The sequence below is a fragment of the Papio anubis genome, chromosome 12 (genome assembly GCF_008728515.1).
Source record: "Papio anubis isolate 15944 chromosome 12, Panubis1.0, whole genome shotgun sequence".
Lineage (NCBI taxonomy): Eukaryota > Metazoa > Chordata > Mammalia > Primates > Cercopithecidae > Papio > Papio anubis.
This window is the reverse complement of record NC_044987.1, coordinates 122787951-122806707: the sequence shown is the minus strand read 5'-3', so window position 1 is coordinate 122806707 and position 18757 is coordinate 122787951. Positions and strand designations below refer to the sequence as shown.

Sequence of the window (18757 nt, the reverse complement as noted above, 5' to 3'; positions counted from 1 at the left end):
CGTGTTATTGTATTGCTACATCGCACTTGCTCACACGATCCCCAACTCACACCTTAATCCCGACACCACACCTATCCGGACTTCCACACGCACTCCCCGGCTCACACGCACCCCCGGCTCACACGCTCCCTGGCCTCCCCATGTACCTCGGCTCACACACACCCCGGCTCACACGCACCCTGGCTCACATGCACCCCGGCTCACAGGCATCCTGGCCCACACCCCGGCTCACACGCACCCCCGGCTCACACACACCCCGGCTTACACGCACCCCCGGCTCACACGCTCCCTGGCCCCCATGTACCTCGGCTCACACACACCAGCTCACACGCAAGTTCTCCGCTCACATCAGCCCCTGGCCCCACGCGCACCTCAGCTCACATGCACCCCTGCTAACACACACCCCCTCTCACAGGCACCCCGGCTCACACATGCCTCAGGCTCATGCATCCCTCCCCTGGTGCATCTCTGGGCTGCTGCCCTCTGCCAAGCTGTGCTGGCTGCCACCCCCAAGCCTTTTCCTGGTCTCCTGGGAAGCCTCCCCTATCCCCCTAAGCTGCTTCTGGAGCTGGGTTTACTCAGAAGCAACACCCAGGCCGGGCGCTATGCCCAGGTCTCCTATTGGCTCCTTAGCAGCACCCCTGGAGCCATGAGGGGCTGTGTGGTCAGAGCTAGCAAGTTAGCCCCTGCCTTGGTACTCCGAATCCTGGGGCCCAGAGCACAGGGGTGACCCCTCTTCCTGCACCCGGTCTGTCCAGCTCCCCTGCGCCCCGTGCCTGGCCTGCTGGGGAGGGGCTCTGGGCTTGGGTGTCAGAGCTCAGCAGGCACCAGTGGCTCGGCAGAGCTTCCCAGGACAGGCCCTGCGCCGGCAGCCTCTGGACAGCGTTCTGTTGTGAACGTTAAGCAGAGATGCTGCTTTTGGAAGGCTGGGGAAAGACAGAGCCTGCATTCTCCCCAGGACGGCCTGAGCATGTGTGGGACTCGTGGGCCCCAGCAGGGGGGATTCTCCTCTGAGGGGATTTCACCCTGTGGAGCCCAGAGGGACCCAAGACACCAGTGAGAGGCCTGGCCTGAACCTCTGGGCACCAAGTGACCACGCTGGCCTTGGGCAGGGAGCCGTGTCCCATCTCCCCAGCACGGGCTCCTGCCTGCCTGCCAGCCAGTGAAAGGGTGGCGGCCTCCAACCTGCAGCCTAGTCTGGCTGATGCACTGCTCAGGGAGGGGCAGGGGAGCGTGCACACGAGGAGGGGGCATCTCCCACCCCCAGGCCCCCTGAGGCAAGAGTCTTGGGGCCTGTGGGAGCCCTGCCAGGGTGGAGGCCCTAGGCCTGTCTTGAACTGAGCTGGTGTGGCGGGTGGGGGTGGGGCGGCTGCTGGTGGCCAGCAGCTCATCTCCCAGCCTTGGTTTGTGTCTGGAAAGTGGGGTGTGACTCTGGCCACTGGGGCTTGGGAGGCTTTTATGGGGTGACTTGGGGCTTCTGGTAGCCCCCAGAGCCTGTGGTCTGGGTGCTCCGAGGGGCTCCATTGGGTGGAGGGGTGGCTTTGCCTGCCTACTCCCAAGTCCCGTCCAGTCGGGTGGGGCGGGCATCCCCCAGGGCTGTGTGGCCCTTCCCCAGAACCAGTCAACCGTCAGCAGCCCAGGACGTCTGCCCGCCACCCACCTGGGCGCCCACGCTGCGGACCGGGAGCTGGTCAGCTTTTTCGGGCGACTGCTTACCCTGTGCCCAGGTCTGGAACGTATCTTCCGTCTCCTCCTGAAACGGCCCAAGCCCGAGGCCTCAGCGTCTGAGGGTGGGGGGTCCTGTCGGACCCCTGCTTCCCTTGAGGCCTTGCTGGGCTGGCAGCCTAGCACCCTCTCTCCGGGGGCAGGACCCCCTCGTCTCCCCCGCCTCTTCCTGTTTTAATTGATTTTTATAAGAACAAGCACTTAGGAAACACAGTAAGAGCTCCAGTGGTTACAGAGGCTGCGGGAGGTGCTCCTGGGGGACCCGCCTTCTCCGTTCCTGCCAGTGCCTGTGTGGCTGTAAGAAATCATAACTTGGCTGGGCATGGTGGCGCACACCTATAATCTCAACACTTTGTGAGGCCAAGGTGGGCGGATCATGAGGTCAGGAGATCGACATCAAGACCATCCTGGCTAACATGGTGAAACCCCGTCTCTACTAAAAATACAAAAAAGTAGCCAGGTGTGGTGGCAGATGCCTGTAGTCCCAGCTACTTGGGAGGCTGAGGCAGGAGAATCACTTGAACCTGGGAGGCGGAGGAGGTTGCAGTGAGCCGAGATGGCGCCACTGCACTCCAGCCTGGGCAACAGAGTGAGACTCCATGTCCAAAAAGAGAGAAAGGAAAGAAAGAAAAGGAAGGAAGGGACAGAGGGGGGCGGAGAGGGGAGAAGGGAGGAAGGAGGGGAGAGGGGAGGGAAAGAGGGGAGGGGGGAGAGAGACAAAGTGTGAGGGAATCAGCATTTCTCCTGCTACGAGTGACGGTACAGCCGGGGACATCACAGAGACCTTCTTGGGAAGTGGGCACCGGAATCCTGAGGCCGCCTGCCCGGAAGCCCCATCCCGGAGTGAGGGCCAGGCTGGGTCTCCCTGACAGCAGTCTGGAAAGGCTGGAGTGGCCTGTCAGGTGGGGAGTGGGCTTCTGTGCTGGGCAGACCAGAGGGTGAAGTGGGGTTGGGGGTGTGCACTGCGTCCTGGGGCCTAAGATCTTGCCCCTCTGGCTCAGGCCGGGGGGTGGGCAGATCCCCCCTAGAGGGAGGTTCAGGGGCACGAGGGAGCCCCCACCACCGTGGCCAGGGATTGTGGGTTTGGGGATGGGGTGCCAACCCAGGGTGTCGGGTAAGGACTGGCCTGCCCTGGACACCCCCCCAGGGCTGCCATGGGATTTAGCAGGACTCCGGGTGGTTCTGGCTCAGGCCGGCAGGCGGTGTGCCCTTGGCTTGCGGGCCGGGCTCTGCCCTAGGGTCCAGAGCTTGTGTTGGGGCCTCACCCTGTCTGTGTCTCTCATGTTGCTGTGCCCCAGCTGGGGGGCTGTGGCGTGCTGGGCGTCGGCATCTGGCTGGCTGCCACCCAGGGGAGCTTCGCCACGCTGTCCTCCTCCTTCCCGTCCCTGTCGGCTGCCAACCTGCTCATCATCACCGGTGCCTTTGTCATGGCCATCGGCTTCGTGGGCTGCCTGGGCGCCATCAAGGAGAACAAGTGCCTCCTGCTCGCTGTGAGTGCCGGGGCCCAGGCATGCTCTGGGTGGGACCACGCAGGGTGGGGCTCTGGTGGTCCCCAGGCCTTGGCTGCTGCAGTGACCCCCAGACGCGGGCCCCACCTCTGGGGCCTGACCTCCAGGTTGGGAGTGTGGCTACTGTTGGGTCTTCCGGGCTGCACTGGGGCTGGGGCTGATTTGTGGAGTGGGGGCGGGGGTCCCTGGAGAACATGCTGTAGCTTGTCGGGAGCCTCCCTTGACGGGACACTGGCCCTGGTGAGCACAGGCACAGCCCCATACACGTGTGCACAGGCATGCACAGCCTTTCACGGGCTTGCGGTCTCCATGACTCATTCCTGACCACCCCACCCCCGCTGTGGCCCCTTCCCCAGCTCCTTGTCCGGGGCCTGGTCTCTCAGCTCCCTGGGACCGTCTGCTGGGACCCTCCCAGCCCCCACCTCCCCTCGGGGTGGACTTATAGGCAGGGATGTGTTTATCCTCCTTGGAAATGTTCTCATCACAGATGATTAAAAATGAAAAGGGCTCCTAGATGGAAACACAGGCTTGCTACCGATTAATATGCCTGGCTGAGGCCGTGGGCCCGAAGCGGGTCTGCAGCCTGCTGAGGTCCTAAATCAAGAGGCTTCAGATCACCTCTTTGTCTGAGAAGCCCTGGATGGGGTGGGGCCTCCCTTAGATCGCCTCAGCCAGCTCATTCCCCTCCGTACCCCTTCTTGGCAGTGAGCCCCCCATCTCTCAGCCTCCCCGGCATCCGTTGGGGCCCAGATCCCCCTGGAGGCAGTAGGTGGGGGTCTGTGGCAGCCCTGCTGGGGCTTGGAGCTCCTCCAACAGTTGAGGAAGCTGCTCTGTGTAGGCCCCGCCAGGCCTGCAGGGATAGAAGCCCTGCCCCTTTCCCACAGGTGACTTGGGACCAGAACCCTGGGTACCTCCTGGGGGTGAGGGGCTCCTGTGTCCTTAGCCCAGCACCCTGTCTGCCCCACTCACGCCCACTCTGCCTGGGCCCCCCAGTTCCTGGACATACCCTGTCCATGCCTGCCTTCCTCTTGCAGGTGTCAGTGACCTCCGCATGGAGGAGAAGCAGGGCTGGGGTCAGGCTGAGCTTCAGGGCTGCCGCCAGGAGGGGGAAGCTTGCGTGGTCAGAGGTGGGGCTTGCAGCCTGTGGTCTTGCTGGAGGGGGCATCAGCCACCCTGGCTGCCCTGAGGGCTGTGACGTGGGAGCGGAAGGGGCCTCTGCAGCCCAGGTGTGACAGGCACCCCGTGAGGCACCCGCTGGACACTCACAGGCCCCTGGACGGAGGTGTCTGAAGCCAGCTGACAGGGGCTAGAGTCTTGGGAACAGGGACTTGTGCCCACTTGGGGGTGTCTGGGTTGCCCCAGGGATGGGGGCAGGGGAGGGGAGCCCAGGCCAGCCCAGGGCCCTACACTCAGGGGCTGAGCAGGACACGACAGCCACAGTCCCTGGACCTGGGGCCGAGGCTGAGGGTTCTGAGGTGGGGGTGGCATTCTGGGGTCTCGGATTGGGGGCCTGGCAGGGGTTTCCTGGCAGCACCAGGTATCCATGAGGTGTGTGGCCCTGGCCCCTGGCCCCTGGCATGCTATGGGGTGGAGGCCGTGGGGCCTGCCAGGTCCCTGTCTGAGCCTGCCCCCCCAACAGTTCTTCCTGCTGCTGCTGCTGGTGTTCCTGCTGGAGGCCACCATTGCCATCCTCTTCTTCGTCTACACGGACAAGGTATGGCTGCCTCGGCCGCAGGCCCAGCCGCAGGGCTGGGGGCTCCATCCTCACTCCCAGGGGCCAGTGGGCCCGGTGTGGACAGAGCGGCCCCCAATCTGCCCTCCCTGGCGGCCAAGACAGCGGGTGTGGATTTACCAGGCCTGGAGGGGGAGCACCCCCAACCCTGGGAGGCTATGCTGTGCCTCTGCGGTGACTGGGGCACGAGGGCACTGCTCCCCCACCCAGAAGGCGCGCCCTAGGTCGTCCCCCGACACAGCGTCCCGGGCCGTCTGCTCCCAGCGCCGTGTCCTGGCTGCTCACTGTGGGGTTCTGCTCTGTAGAACGGCCTCTTCTTGGTCACTCATTTATATATTCAGCCATTTGTTTATATTGGGATGAAGTCACGGCTATTGAGGCTGCACTCTGAGCTAGAACACAACACTGCTTTGTTTTGTAAATCACACTGTCCGTCTTTGGCCCTGGGGATGTGCCCCCATCAACAGACTTTTCATTCTGGGGCACGTCCTGACTTCCTGGCACCGTAGGGGGCTCCAGGCTCCTCCTGTATTACCTGCCCTGGCCCGGGAATCAGCCCCTTTTCCAGGGTGCTCTGGGTCCTCACTGAATATTGGGGACCGTGGCTGGGGTACTGGGTGGGCTCAGCGCTCACAGCTCCTGGCTTCCAGCTCACAGAGCACGGCTGCACGTGTCCTGACACGTGGAGTCACCTGTGTCCCTGTCTTCTGTCCCCCCAGGACCCATGGTCCTCCCCCAGCCTGGGGAGGAAGCCCAGAGGTGGGGGCCCTGGGCCTCAGGGCTGCTGGGAGGACATGGGGCCGGTGTGTCTGCAGCTTGGTGGGCTAGGAAGGGCAGGAGACACTTCAGGACCAGGCGCAGGAGGGGCCCAGCTTAGGGGCCAGTGAGGGGGTCTGGATGAGGGAGGTGGGGTACAGTGGGAGGGACCCTGCTGACCCCCCCCATACCCCCAGATTGACAGGTATGCCCAGCAAGACCTGAAGAAAGGCTTGCACCTGTACGGCACGCAGGGCAACGTGGGCCTCACCAACGCCTGGAGCATCATCCAGACTGACGTGAGGCCTGGGCAGGTGGGCGGGGTCAGCGGGTGCCACCTCCCCTCCCGCCTCAGCCCGACCTGAGCTTGTCCTCCAGTTCCGCTGCTGTGGTGTCTCCAACTACACTGACTGGTTTGAGGTGTACAACGCCACGCGGGTGCCTGACTCCTGCTGCCTGGAGTTCAGCGAGAGCTGCGGGCTGCACGCACCTGGCACCTGGTGGAAGGCGGTGAGACCCCCACCCTGGGGGCTGGCGGGGGCCTAGAGGGCGGGACCGGCAGGCCCTTCCGTGACATGCAGGGCATGCCTCCTGCAGCCGTGCTACGAGACGGTGAAGGTGTGGCTCCAGGAGAACCTGCTGGCTGTGGGCATCTTTGGGCTGTGCACAGCACTGGTGCAGGTATGGCCTGGGGACTGCAGACTCCCTGCTACCCCTTTGCTGGGGCCTTCTGAGCCCAGGGAACAAAGTAGCAAAGGCCTTGCCCCCAGGAACCCATGATCGGGGAGGCTGGGGCAAAAGCAGGAGAGTGAGTTCGGGGGGATGGGCAGGGACGGCCTGTGGGGACGGTGGGCTCCCTCCTAGTGGACAGAGGCAGAGGCTGGTGTGGGGTGGAAGCCGGCGGCTGTCCGTGCTGGTTGGTGGCCCAGGACTGGCCAGTGCGCAGAGAGTGGCAGCCGGGGTCCTGGTGCCTGTGGCCCCTGCTCTCCAAACTCCACAGCCCCCAGGAAGTCCTGGGTGTCCTCATGCTTGCAAGGCTCAGGGGAGGGTGCTATGGCTTGAGCCGCAGGGGTTGGGTGGGGTGTGTGAGCCAGCAGGAAGCTGAAGGGCTCTGCGCTGTGTCCCCTGCCCCGGGGTCAGGGCCAGGGCACCTGCTGAGGACAGGGACTGCTCTGGGCTTGAGGCCTGAGGCCATGGAGCTGCTATGCCCAGCCCTCCTCCCCTCCCCACAGATCCTAGGCCTGACCTTCGCCATGACCATGTACTGCCAGGTGGTCAAGGCAGACACCTACTGCGCATAGGCTGCCCGCTTCTCTGCCAAAAGGACGCCCACAGGGAGATGGCCGTGCCCACAGCTGCCTTTCCCACCACCAGCCTCGGTGCTCTGCCCCATGCTGGGAGGAGGGAGGGAGGGACAGGTGCCCGGAGGCCCCGGAACCCTGTTTCTAGAAGGCCCTGGCTCAGGTGGCTTCAAACCCCCCCTGGGAGGGGTGGCCACGTGCTGGCTATGGAACCCAGGGCAGGGGTGGGAGGGGTCTCCAGCACTTTTTATATTTACATATTCTCCAAAGCAGTGTTCACACGGGTGCCAGCCTGTGGCCCCCAGCCTCCCGGGAAGCGGGTTGGGGCTGCAGGAACAGGGGCTTGGCATCCTGGAAGTGGCCCCACTGGTCCTGGTGCTCCAGGCAGGGCCATGGACCCCTTACCTACATTCCACAGTGGGCCCGTGGGGCTCCTGGTGCATCCTAATAAAGTGTGAGCCGCAGCCCTGCGTCTACTGCTAGTCTGCCTTCCCTACCCCATCTTCCTTTCTGGCACCCAGGCCTGGGGCAGGGCAGCCTCTGGCATGAGGCTTACGCAGAGCCCTGTGGCTGTGGGGTCACCTGGTGCACAGGCTTGGGGGAGCCGCCTGCAGAGGACTCTCCAGACTTCTGGTTTTAAGGAAATCATGACATTAGCTCTAAGAAGTGGTGATGAGGCCAGACACGGTAGCTCACACCTGTAATCCCTTTGGGAGGCCAAGGCGGGTGGATCACTTGAGGTCAGGAGTTTGAGACCGGCCTGGCCAACATGTTGAAACCCTGTCTCTACTAAAAATACAAAAATTAGCCAGGTTTGGTGGCAGGAGGATCGCTTGATTCTGGGAGACAAAGTGCAGTGAGTGGAGATCGCACCACTGCACTCCAGCCTGGATGACACAGGAAGACTCCATCTCAAAAGAAAAAAATAGTAATAAAAATATTTAAAAAGTGCCAAGCGCCCGCGGGGGGGGGGGGGGGGCGTCCCTGAACTGCTGGCCTGTGCTAGGTGGGCTTCCTTCTGCTTCACCCCCAACCCCAGGGTCTTCCTCCCCAAGTGGGGCTCTCCTGCCCAAAAACCCCCACCCCAGGGCCTCCTCCTGAGGCAGGGCTCCTTCCACATCACCCCCACCCTGGGGCCTCCTGTCGAGGTGGGGCTCCGCTTTTCCCCCGTCTATTTTGTTCCTAGAACTCTGCCCTTTAAGTGAGCTGGCAGCACAAAGCAGTTATCACAGGGCACAGAAAAAACATGCATCAAGGTGCCTGCCACAGGATTCTCACAGCCAGGGTGAGGGTTGTGTGGGGACACTGGCCACAGAGATGACAGTCAGTTCAGGTTGGGGCATCTGATCCCCAAACTACCCCACAATCTCAATTTCCAGCTAATTCCTGCCTCACCCTCTGCCCATCACCCTGGAGACAGAGCCCGCTCTAGGCGTCCTATCCTATGTGGCATCCCCACCCCTGCTTGCACCCAATGCTGATCTGGCAATGCCTAGCTCCAGGCCCACACCACCCTCCCAGACCTGCGTGTCCCCTGCCCTCACTCTGACGGAAGCCACAGGATCCCTGAGAACCAACTCAAATGTTAGCGTCAGCGCCTCTGGGGACACAAGGTCAGTGCCCCAAAGCCAGTGGCAGCTTTTGTTTTTTTTAGAGAAGGTTTTTGGAGTGTAGTTGATCACAGCTCACTGCAGCCTCAACCTCATCAAGCGATCCTCCCACCTCAGCCTCCTGAGTAGCTGTGAGTACAGGCCCATGCCACCACGTCTTGCTAACTTGTATTTTTAGGGGGTAGAGACGGGGTTTCACCATGTTGTCCAGCATTCCTCCTGCCACGGCTTTCCAAAGTACTGGGATTACAGGCATGAGCTACTGCACACACCACCTGTATCTCCTACACCCATGTCAAGCAGCAGCAAAGCGGTGGGAAGGGCTGCACCTGCAGTGTGGCGGCTCACAGGCCTCCCTGACGTCCAGGCCTTTCTTAGGCGTGGGTGCCTCGGGCCGACCCAGGACCCCCTCCCCGGCTTCTGTCCTGTGGAGGAGACCCCACCATGCTTCTTACCACCGGCTGGAGATGTCCTGACCCCCCTGCCCACCACACCCTGATGTTACTGACTCTGAACCAGAACCAGTGCCCACCCTGGCCTCACCGTCCCTCACCCCACGGCATTCTTGGGCACGCCCAGGCCCATCCACTCCCTGGACTCACTTCTGTCCCCCCAAGAGACCCTGCCTGGGACGTGTACCCACCTATGCCCTCCGCTGCCCACCTCAGCCCTGTGGGTCCCAATGGTGAGGAGAGGAGTTCTCACGGCCAGCCAAGGACAGGATGGCGATGAGGGGCAGGGGAATGAAGGCCGCCAGGCCTTGGCTCATGCCTCCAAATTCCCCAGGGCCTCCCCAGAGCCTGGACACCGCTGCATTGCGGGGTGGGTGCAGACTGCCAGCCACGTGTCCTCTGCCCCACCCCTCACTGGAAATGCCCTTCCCGATGTGGCCCACGGGTCCTGCCGTTGCCCCTCACCATGCTCCCTGATGTGGCCAGGCTGGCCTGGGGGTCACGCTACCTGAGGCGGCAGAGCTGAGCCAAGGTCCAGGGCCAGTTTCAAGAGGGTGGGCCAGGTTCCTCTGTGCCCATTTCCAGGGCAGCCCCTGCACCCTTGCCGTGCTGGACTCGGTGGGGACGTCTGGGTGGCTCTCTGCAGATGTCACACATATGCTGTGGCTGGCGAGGTGGGTGGTGATGTGGGCGTGCAGCTCTCAGCTCTGTCACTGCCAAGCCCTGGGGTGATACTGGGCAGAGCTGTCCCTGCCAGGGCCCTCAAGTCCGGGAGTGGGCGAGTCTGGGATGGTTCCAGAGCTTCCAAACCCACATCTGGCCCAGGATGTGAGAAGCAGCCCAGACAGGCCTGAGCCAGGCTGTCCTGGTGGGGCAGGTACTGTGGGTCCTGCCTGCCCAGCCGACAGGAGGCAGCCAGCAGATGCCCAGGTGGGAGGGGCTTGAGCTCTCGGGTGCCCCCCAGCCAGGACTCATCCCAGGGCAGGGACCCCTCATGAGAGGGTGGGGAGTCACACGGTGCCCAGGACCCCGACTGAGGACTGCAGCAGACCCGTCACAGCAAACGGAGTGGAGGCCTGTATTTCACACCTGCTCACTCACTCCATGGCTTAGAAAAGAACACGTCCGCCGCAGAGGCCGCAAAGCCCGCCTAGAGCAGGTCGTAGAAGTAGTCCAGGCCCTGGCCCAGCTCCCAGATGGAGACCCCAACGCCCAGCTCCCGGGCCAGCTCCAGCCGCACCTGCAGGGACTGAGCACAGATGGAGGTGTGAGTGCCTGCTGGGGCCTGTCCCCCAACACCTAGGAGTGTCCTCCAGGCCGAGGGGCAGCACTGCCTGGACCCCAGGGACCGCAGGCCAGTGCCTGCCATGCTGTCGCATGCCCCATCTCTCCCCCGGTCCCATGGCTGGCAGCACACGCACCTTCAGGGTTGGGTAGAAGACGACATGCCTCCCACTGCGGCTCCTGCAAGACAAGGGGACTGTCGGCCCGTCCGCCGCCTCTGCTGGTTCCAGGCCTCCTCCCCTCACAGCCAAGGTCCACGGCCTGGACTCTTCCCACCCGCCAGGTGGCCACCTGCTGTCCAGCTGTGCTCCGGGGCCGGGAGCAGCAAGTCAGCTCGTGACCCTGGGACCCCCTGGCCCTGCTGCTCCCTCATCTCCACCCCCTGGGTCCTGGGATCCCCTGGGCCCTGCTGCTCCCTCGTCTCCACCCCCAGGGTCCTGGGACCCCCTGGGCCCTGCTGCTCCCTCGTCTCCACCCCCAGGGTCCCTCCCTGCACACAAGGCCGAGGCGGGCCATGCACTTCCCAACACTCACTTCTTGTACTCGAAGAAGTGCTCCGAGGCCTGGCTGTCCCACACCATCCGGGGCCTGTGGTCCTTCAGTGTCTGGATGTACCTGGGGAGACCAGGGTGTGGGTTTGGGAGCCCACCCAGCTCCCCCACCCTGTACCCCAAAGGCTGTGGCTATCAGCAGGGGCAGGGCCACTCGGGGCAGCAGGTAGAGGGAGCCACTGTCCCCAGTGGTCTGGGGGACAATGGCTGGTGGGGTGGCCAGAGCCTCGGGTCCTGTGAACCCTGTATTTGAGGAAGCACATCTTCCGGGAGCTTCCTCAGGAGAAGCCGCCCCAAGTCCTCTCAATGGCCTGGAGAGTGACACGAGGCCTGAAACTGCCTCACCCTGGGGATGGCCCTCAGGCTACACAGTGGCTGCTGGACGGGGCTCCTCACTCTGTCTAGACCCCAGGTGAGAGGCTAACCAGACAGGCCTCAGGCTGCCCTGGCCCCGCTGCTGGCCCTGGACTGATGGGCAGTGCCTCATACTGGGGATGGCTGCCTGGGGCAGTGGTTTCTGCACCCTTTTTTTTTTTTTTTTGAGACAGAGTGTCGTTTTGTCACCCAAGCTGGTGTACAGTGGTGCAATCTTGGTTCACTGCAACCTCTGCCTCCCAGGTTCAAGTGATTCTGCCTTAGCCTCCTGAGTAGCTGGGACTACAGGTGCGCACCACCACGCCCAATTTTTGTATTTTTTAGTAGAGACAGGTTTCACCATATTGGCCAGGCTGGTCTGGAACTCCTGACCTCGTGATCTGTCCGCCTTGGCCTCCCGAAGTGCTGGGATTACAGGCGTGAGCCACTGCGCCCGGCCTCTGCACCCTTTCAAAGGCTAAGTCTGTCTCAGTCTTGAACCACCACCACCCCAGGCCCAGGACTGCAGCAGGCCCCCCCTGAGCACCAAGAGCCAGTGGTTTGAGAACCACCCCCTCCTTCACAGAGGACAGGCTCATTCCCAAGGTGCTGGGGACACAACAGCGGTTTCCAGGTCACAGGGGACCTTGAGTGTGGGCACACCTCACACTGCACATTTGGGACCAGGGCAGGTGGTTCCAGAACACTATGGGCCACAGCCACCAGCAGCAGTGACAGATCGTTCTGGAAGCTTCTGGTCTCTGCAGACAGGAGTGTGTGCAGGTGGAGGCAGCTGACAACGGAACATGACCAGTGGCTGCTGCGTGAGAAAAGTGCCCCCCACATGCCTCGGGCTGCAGCCTCAGGGAGGAGGCCTGGAGTGGGGCCTACAGCCCGGACACCATGCGGGAGGGGAGGACAGGCAGTGGGCAGCTGCAGGGGCGCAAGGACCTGGGCTGTGTGGCATGGACATCTGCAGGACCCTAAGGGGTCATGGCTGGACACTGCAGGGTTTATCCAAGTGAGAAATGGCAGCCACAGGACCGCACCTCGAGCCACCTTCCTGCTCCTGCCCAGGAGGAATGGGATGTCTGAGGATCCCAAGTGGGGGAGGCTGCTGTTGTCCTGAGTGGGGCAGAGTCCCCTTGACACTGGGAACCTCTTCCAGACTAGGGCACGTCACTTCAGAGCTGTGAGCGGGAGCAGCTGCCACCTGCCCAGCAGTGCTCGAGAAAGTGCCAGACCCCATCGGGTAGCTCTGGCCTTTCGGGGCACGGGGGCTGCTCTGCAGACATCAGACCCTGGTAGACACATGGCAGGGAGGGTGGGAATTAGCACTCGGGCGGCCTCCCCAACCCAGACAGAGTTTCCCTTAGACGCCTGTTTCTTTTTTGAGACAAAGTCTCACTGTCACTCAGGCTGAAGTGCAATGGCACGATCTTGGCCCACTGTAACCTCCGCCTCCTGGGTTCAAGCAATTCTCCCACCTCTGCCTCCCAAGTAGCTAGGATCACAGCCACCCGCCACCACGCCCAGCTGGTTTTTGTATTTTTAGTAGAGATGGGGTTTCTCCATGTTGGTCAGCCTGGTCTTGAACTCCTGACTTCAAGTGATCTGCCCGCCTTGGCCTCCCAAAGTGTTAGGATTACAGGTGTGAGCCACCACACCCGGTCCCCCTAGATGCTGGTAATGGGACGGCAGCAGTGGCTAGCAGCTCCAGCCATCCCAGGCATGGAAAAGCACTGCTGGACCCCTGCCCTCCTGAGGCTGGGCCAGGCCCCTCAACAGCCATATGCAAACATGGTCTTTCCAGAAGCCCCTCCAGGCCAGGCAACATCATGGAGGCTGCCGGCACAGCCACAACCCCATCGACAGCTCTAAAATGACCGCCTTCTCCTGAACTGAAACACGGCTCAAGGTGGTGGTGGTGTAATTTGCAGCTTCCCCCCAATATCCGCTGGGTGGCTCTGTGAGAAGAATGGGACGTGCAGGGTCGTGGGCAGATGCCTCAGGGCAGGGATGGCCCTCGGGCTGTGGGGAGCTCTGGCCACGCCACACACTCCTCCTCCAGGGGGGCCTCTGTGGTCACTGCTCATAATCTGCTGCCTCCAGGAGGAGGTGAGGCTGTGGGTGGCCAGGATCCCTGAGAGCACCGGGTGCCTCCCACTCAGGAGCCCCAGCCTGGTGGTTTGGTGAGTGGGTAGTGACCACGCTGTGGGGGCAGCCACGACCAGGGCGTTGTCAGGGACCCCAACCCCGGGAATCGCTACTCCCAAGCAGGCCCTGAGAACAAGGAGAAGCTAGAGCCCAGGTGCTGGGTGGGGGTGTGTGCCCAGCTCCCAAAAGCCCAGGGAGGGTCCGAGAGTCACTCCTGGGGAGGAGGGTGAGGCCACCGGGTGTAGGAGCGGGGCTGAGTGAGGAGGGGCAGCTGCAGGCACAGGGAGGGAGTCCAGGCCCATAGCGGAGGGAGGACAGTCTTCAGAGGGCCGCAGACACACAGAGGGGCTGGGTCCTTGGGGGGTCTGAGTGGCCACCCAGGCTGGTAACTGGGACCCCCTTGAGGGCTTATAAGACCCCAAGGAGCATGGCTGGTGTGATGGACAAGCACACCAGGGGGCCAGGCTCCCAGGAGGAACAAGGGCCACACAGGTCTTTTGGGGAGCAGGCACCAGCCACGGTGAGGGGGGAGCGGGCGAGGGGCCTGCCTGGGAGGAAGGAAGGGTCAGAGAGAAGGCAGGGGAAGTTGAAAGTCTGAGGGTGGGTGTGGGGAGCACCGCAGGAGCCCAGGGGAGGGACAAGCACATGGACGGGGAGGAATAAGGACTAAATTAACACGGACAGCCTCGGCCTCACAGAAACATCCAGAACAGACAAACCTACAGAGACGGTGGGCTGGAGATGGGCACAGGCTAGGGCAGGGAAAGAGGGCACAACTGCTAAAAGGCAGAGGGCTTTTGGGGAACAGTACTGAGGGTTGCACAATTCTGCAAGCATACTAAATGCCACTTTGAAATGGTGCATTTTATGGTACGTGAATTTTATCCAACCTCAAAAAAAGTTACAAGGCCTCAAATGGAAAGAGTCAAGGAAAGCCAAACAGGATATACACACAAAACACACCGAGACACGCCACAGAGGAATTTAGGAGGACCAGGGACAGAGGTCTGACGCGTTTCTAGGGAGAAAGCAGATCAAGTGTGAGAAAGATGTTCTTGGACTTCCTGATGTGGAGGGCGGGGGTCACCCCACGGAGACCAGCTTGGAAACTTCTCTTGGAGAAGGTTCCAGAAAACCAAAATAAGTGGGACGAGGGGCTTGCTCCAAAGCCTGGGGAGTTTGCCAAGGTCTAAAAGGCAAGGTTGAAAACCAGAGATGCCTGACGGGGCTGGGCGTGGCGGCTCACACCTGTAATCCCAGCACTCTGGGAGGCCGAGGTGGGTGGATCACCTGAGGTCAGGAGTTCAAGACCATCCTGGCTAACACGGTGAAACCCTCTCTACCAAAAATACAAAAATTAGCCGGGCGTGGTGGTGGGCGCCTGTAATCTCAGCTACTTAGGAGGCTGAAGCAGGAGAATCGTTTGAACCTGGGGTTTTTTTTTTTTTTTTTTTTTTTTTTTTTTTTTTTTTTTCCGGCCGGGGTGTAGGGGGCAGATTGTGTTTCTGTCTCAAAAAAAAAAAAAAAAGCCTGCTTGAGGGAGGCAGCACTGGCGGGCGGAGGGAACTCCCAATACCTCACCTCCACTCTGTGCTGTGGCCCCGGTGGAGCAGGTGTGCCGAACCCCCAGAGTAGCCAAGTCTGAGCAATCCCTCCACCCTGCTAACCAAAGAGGCCCAGGGAGGACTGGCCCACATGGACACGCTGCTGCTGTCATGCTGGCCTGAGAGCCCGGGCTTGTGACTCCCGGGAGGGCAGTGGTCCATGCTCCTCCACTGCCCTGAGCGGCTCCGGGCCCAACCCTACAGTCTTGGCCCAGTGGCTGGCGGGAGCCCTGGTCATCCACCAAGAAGGGCGTCCCTCTCTTGGCCCCTGAGTGGAAGCCAGCTCATGGGAGGCCGCAGGGGAGGCCAGCATCAGAGGCTGATCGGGGCCTCTCTCCTTGAGTCTGCCCAGGCAGCCTCCTGAGACACAGGACTGACAAGAGCATCTGACCAGATGTTCCAGGACACCTTGACTCCATGTGCAGAGCCAGCCCGGGCTGAGCAAGGAAGGAGCCTGGGGAGATGGCCCCAGGATCTCAGCAAGGCAAGGTATGAGAACTCTGGGCCAGCTGGGATGGGGAGACATGGGATAGGACAAGGAGTGGGAGCTATGCACCTGTACCTCACCTGCCTCCAGGTGTGTGCCTGTGTGTACCTGTGCCACAGCTGGGGCCGGGAGCTATGCACCTGTGTCTTGCCTATCTCCAGGTGTGTACCTGTGCTATAGCTGGGGCTGCCTCACCCGAGGACGCGGTTACCAGATATGGTGACGGAGCCTCCAGACCCTTCCTGGCCACGCCCAGAACCCAAGTTGGGTGGCTGCCTCTCCCCAGACTTAATTTTTTTTTGTTTTTTTGAGATAAGGTCACCAGGCGCAGTGGCTCATGTCTGTAATCTCAGCACTTTGGGAGGCCAAGGCAGGTGAATCACCTGAGGTCAGGAGTTCCAGATCAGCCTGGCCAACATGGTGAAACCCCGTCTACTAAAAATACAAAAAATTAGCCAGGCATGGTGACACACACCTATAGTCCCAGCTACTTAGGAGGCTGAGGCAGGAGAATCGCTTGAACCTGGGAGGTGGAGGCTACAGTGAGCTGAAATCAAGCCACTGCACTCCAGACTGAGCGACAAGAGCGAAACTCCATCTCCAAAACGAAAAGAGATAGGGTCTTGTTCTGTCACGAAGGCTGGCATGCAATGGTGTGATCATAGCGCACTGCAGCCTGGACCTCCAAGGCTCAAGCGATCCTCCCGCCTCAGCCTCCTGAGTGGCCAGGACTATACAGGTGTGCAACACCACACCCTGCTAACTTTTAACATTTTTGTAGAGATGGGGGTCTTGCTATGTGCCCCAAGCTGGTTTCAAACTCCTGGCCTCAAGTGGTCCTCCCACCTCGGCCTCCCAAGCTGTTACGATTACAGGCATGAGTCACCACACGCAGCACCCCCTGGATTTGACCAAGTGGCTGCTAGGGCTGTACTGGCTCCAAAGGGATAGCAGTGCGATTACACAATCATGGTGTGAGCCGCCCTGAGCCGCCATTAGGAAGCAGTTCTGTGTCCTGGAGGCAGCAGGCAGAAGACAGCCTGGAGGCACACAGCTTCCTGCAGGGAACAACGCGCGAGGCCGGCTCTGGTCTCAGGAGTATGTGTGCAGAGAAGCCCTTCCTAGGACCCCTCAGGAGCCCCCACAGGGCTCTGCAGCCAGCTCCAAGGAAGGGGTCCAAGGCAGTGGAGCTGCTGCTGGCTGGCAGGAGGAGGGGCTTGCAGGCTCCGCCCAGGGCCAGGGCTGCTGTGGGCAATGGTGAGGCCCCCAACCCCAGGCCCAGGCCTCCTTCTGGAGGGAGGACATAGCTGACAGCTGCCCCTCCCCAAGCCTACCCTGCAGACACTGAAACCCCAGGTCAGGTGCTCCTATCTTCACACGTTTCAGTCGCCTCTCAGAGCTTGAATTCAACCAGACAGCCCTCCTCGGTGGGTGGCCATCCTTCTGCAGGGCTGTCCTGTCTGAAATGTGGGATCCAGCAACATCCTGAGACCGGAAGCCCTGAGGCTCGCCGTCTCCCTCCCATGGAGGCGGGCGTGGCTAGGCCACAGATACACGCCAGTCAGTCCCCGCACCCAGCCCCACTGGGGACGTGCGCGGGAGCTGCTGCTAGCCAGCCAAGGCTGGATGGAGCCCAGGGCTCCCAGAGGCACAGGCTGGAGACACTGAGGGCCCCGGGCATGGAGGAGACCTGGCCCCTCGTCACTGGCTAGCAGAGAGCGCTGGGGTGTTGGGAGAACATGGTGAGCATGAGCCTGGGGATCGGGGCTGGGGTTGCTGAAACCCTTGGCGCCGCATGAGGCCGAGGGAGTCAAGTCCTGGGGTGGCCATGAGGGGCTTGCCACACCATTCTATGCACTTTTATGCTTGAAGATTCTCACAGTAAAAGATTCACAAGACAGGAGGAAAACGCCTAGGTCCACCGAGTCATGGCAGCAAAAGACGCCAGGGCAGTGATGAGGGCCACGTGCCCAAGATTCAATCCCTGCTGCTTCCGGCCTCCCAGACATCCCCTGGGGGGTGACAGACAGGATGAAGGGAAGATGGGCTCCACTCTGCAGAGGACACAGTAGGCTGGAGGAGCGAAGAGGCTGGGGCTGGATGACTGGCTGGTGTGGGTGGCAGGCGCCGCATTGCTTGGCGGTGCACGTGGTGTGTGGGGGCATGTGAGGCTGGGGGCCGTCTTCTGCTCTTTAGGGTGGCTGCAGCTAATAAGTGAGATTTCAGCTAGAAAAGCAGACATTTGGTGCCAACACAAGGCGAGAACAGAGGGTGAAGAGAGGCGTCTGAGTGATGTCGCCAGAGCTCAGCAGGAGCCAGCACAGGTGCGAGGACCGATAAGCCTTGAGAAAGGGCTGGGAGAGGAGCCCCAGCTTCTGGGACAGACACGGAGGACCCACAGAACACCCCACAACGGTGGCCCATCTCACCCTGTGCATGCTGCAGGCAGTGAGCCCTTGGGCTGGGTTTGGTGTCCAGAGTGGATGCCACCTGTCCAGGGCAGGACCACGGACGGGGTGCAGATGAACAGTGAAGCTGAGAGGGAGGTCGGGGCTTGGGGAGGGGCCAGACGCCACCAGGGCAGAGCCAGGGTCAGGAAGAATGTTCTGAGGAGCTGCGAACACGGCCCCTCCCCTGCGCGGACATTCAGGCGGAGGCAGGAGTGCCGTCCACTCGCAGAGGGGACTCTGTCACAGTTGGGAGCTAGGAACCTACCCAGGGAAGACTCTGGTGGCTGTCAGGCATCAAACTCCCAGCGGCAGGGATGCCTCCACCTGTGATCCTTGCCAGTGTTCCCCCTGGACTAGAGTGGGGGTGCCCTCCCTGCCATACCCTTGAGGCAGGAGCCATGGCTGTGCAGCGTCAGCGCTCTCTCGGCTGGCTCAGCAGCTGTGAGGATGCACGTGTGAGCAAGTCTTGGCAGCTGGTTATTTATTCCAGCCTTGTGGGAGGTGGCCCTGCTGAGCTGGCATCTGTGCTGCTGCCCTGGCCAAGGTTTCTGGGCAGGGTCAGACAGGGCAAGAGCTACTGGCCACCCAGGATGGGACGTGGGGACAGGCACTCTAGGGGCCGCTGAGACCCTCCCTATGGCATGCTCCCCTTAAGTGGTCCTGCGTCCAGGCTGGAGACTGCCAGGTGCCCACACCCCTCCTCTGTGCCACTCAGGCCCAGGGGTCATTAACAAGGGCACTTTGGGTGGGCAAAGAGGGCAGATTAGGAGGGGACTTCTCAGATGG

General features: G+C 61.7%; 2 protein-coding genes across 12 annotated transcripts in view; one reads left to right on the top strand and one right to left on the bottom strand.

The window, feature by feature from the left end:
• TSPAN4 (tetraspanin 4) overlaps positions 1 to 7486 on the top strand; it is a 23839-nt gene extending 16353 nt beyond the window's left edge. For all 5 annotated transcript variants that reach the window (XM_021925383.2, XM_021925385.2, XM_021925386.2 and 2 more), the window contains 6 exons: positions 3024 to 3215; positions 4873 to 4947; positions 5919 to 6020; positions 6100 to 6231; positions 6319 to 6402; positions 6954 to 7486. In XM_021925383.2, the coding sequence (XP_021781075.1) occupies positions 3024 to 3215; positions 4873 to 4947; positions 5919 to 6020; positions 6100 to 6231; positions 6319 to 6402; positions 6954 to 7022 (654 nt within the window). In that variant the 3' untranslated portion in view covers positions 7023 to 7486. The remainder of the gene's footprint in view (positions 1 to 3023; positions 3216 to 4872; positions 4948 to 5918; positions 6021 to 6099; positions 6232 to 6318; positions 6403 to 6953) is intronic.
• Positions 7487 to 8788: 1302 nt separating this feature from the next.
• The window catches only part of CHID1 (chitinase domain containing 1), a 44121-nt gene continuing 34152 nt past the window's right edge, over positions 8789 to 18757 (bottom strand). For 5 of the 7 annotated variants that reach the window (XM_003909352.5, XM_021925390.2, XM_009185262.4 and 2 more), the window contains 3 exons: positions 10903 to 10983; positions 10506 to 10548; positions 10139 to 10333 (listed from right to left, as the gene is read on the bottom strand). In XM_003909352.5, the coding sequence (XP_003909401.1) occupies positions 10235 to 10333; positions 10506 to 10548; positions 10903 to 10983 (223 nt within the window). In that variant the 3' untranslated portion in view covers positions 10139 to 10234. The other 2 variants (XR_002516910.2, XM_021925388.2) reach the window with 2 other exon arrangements.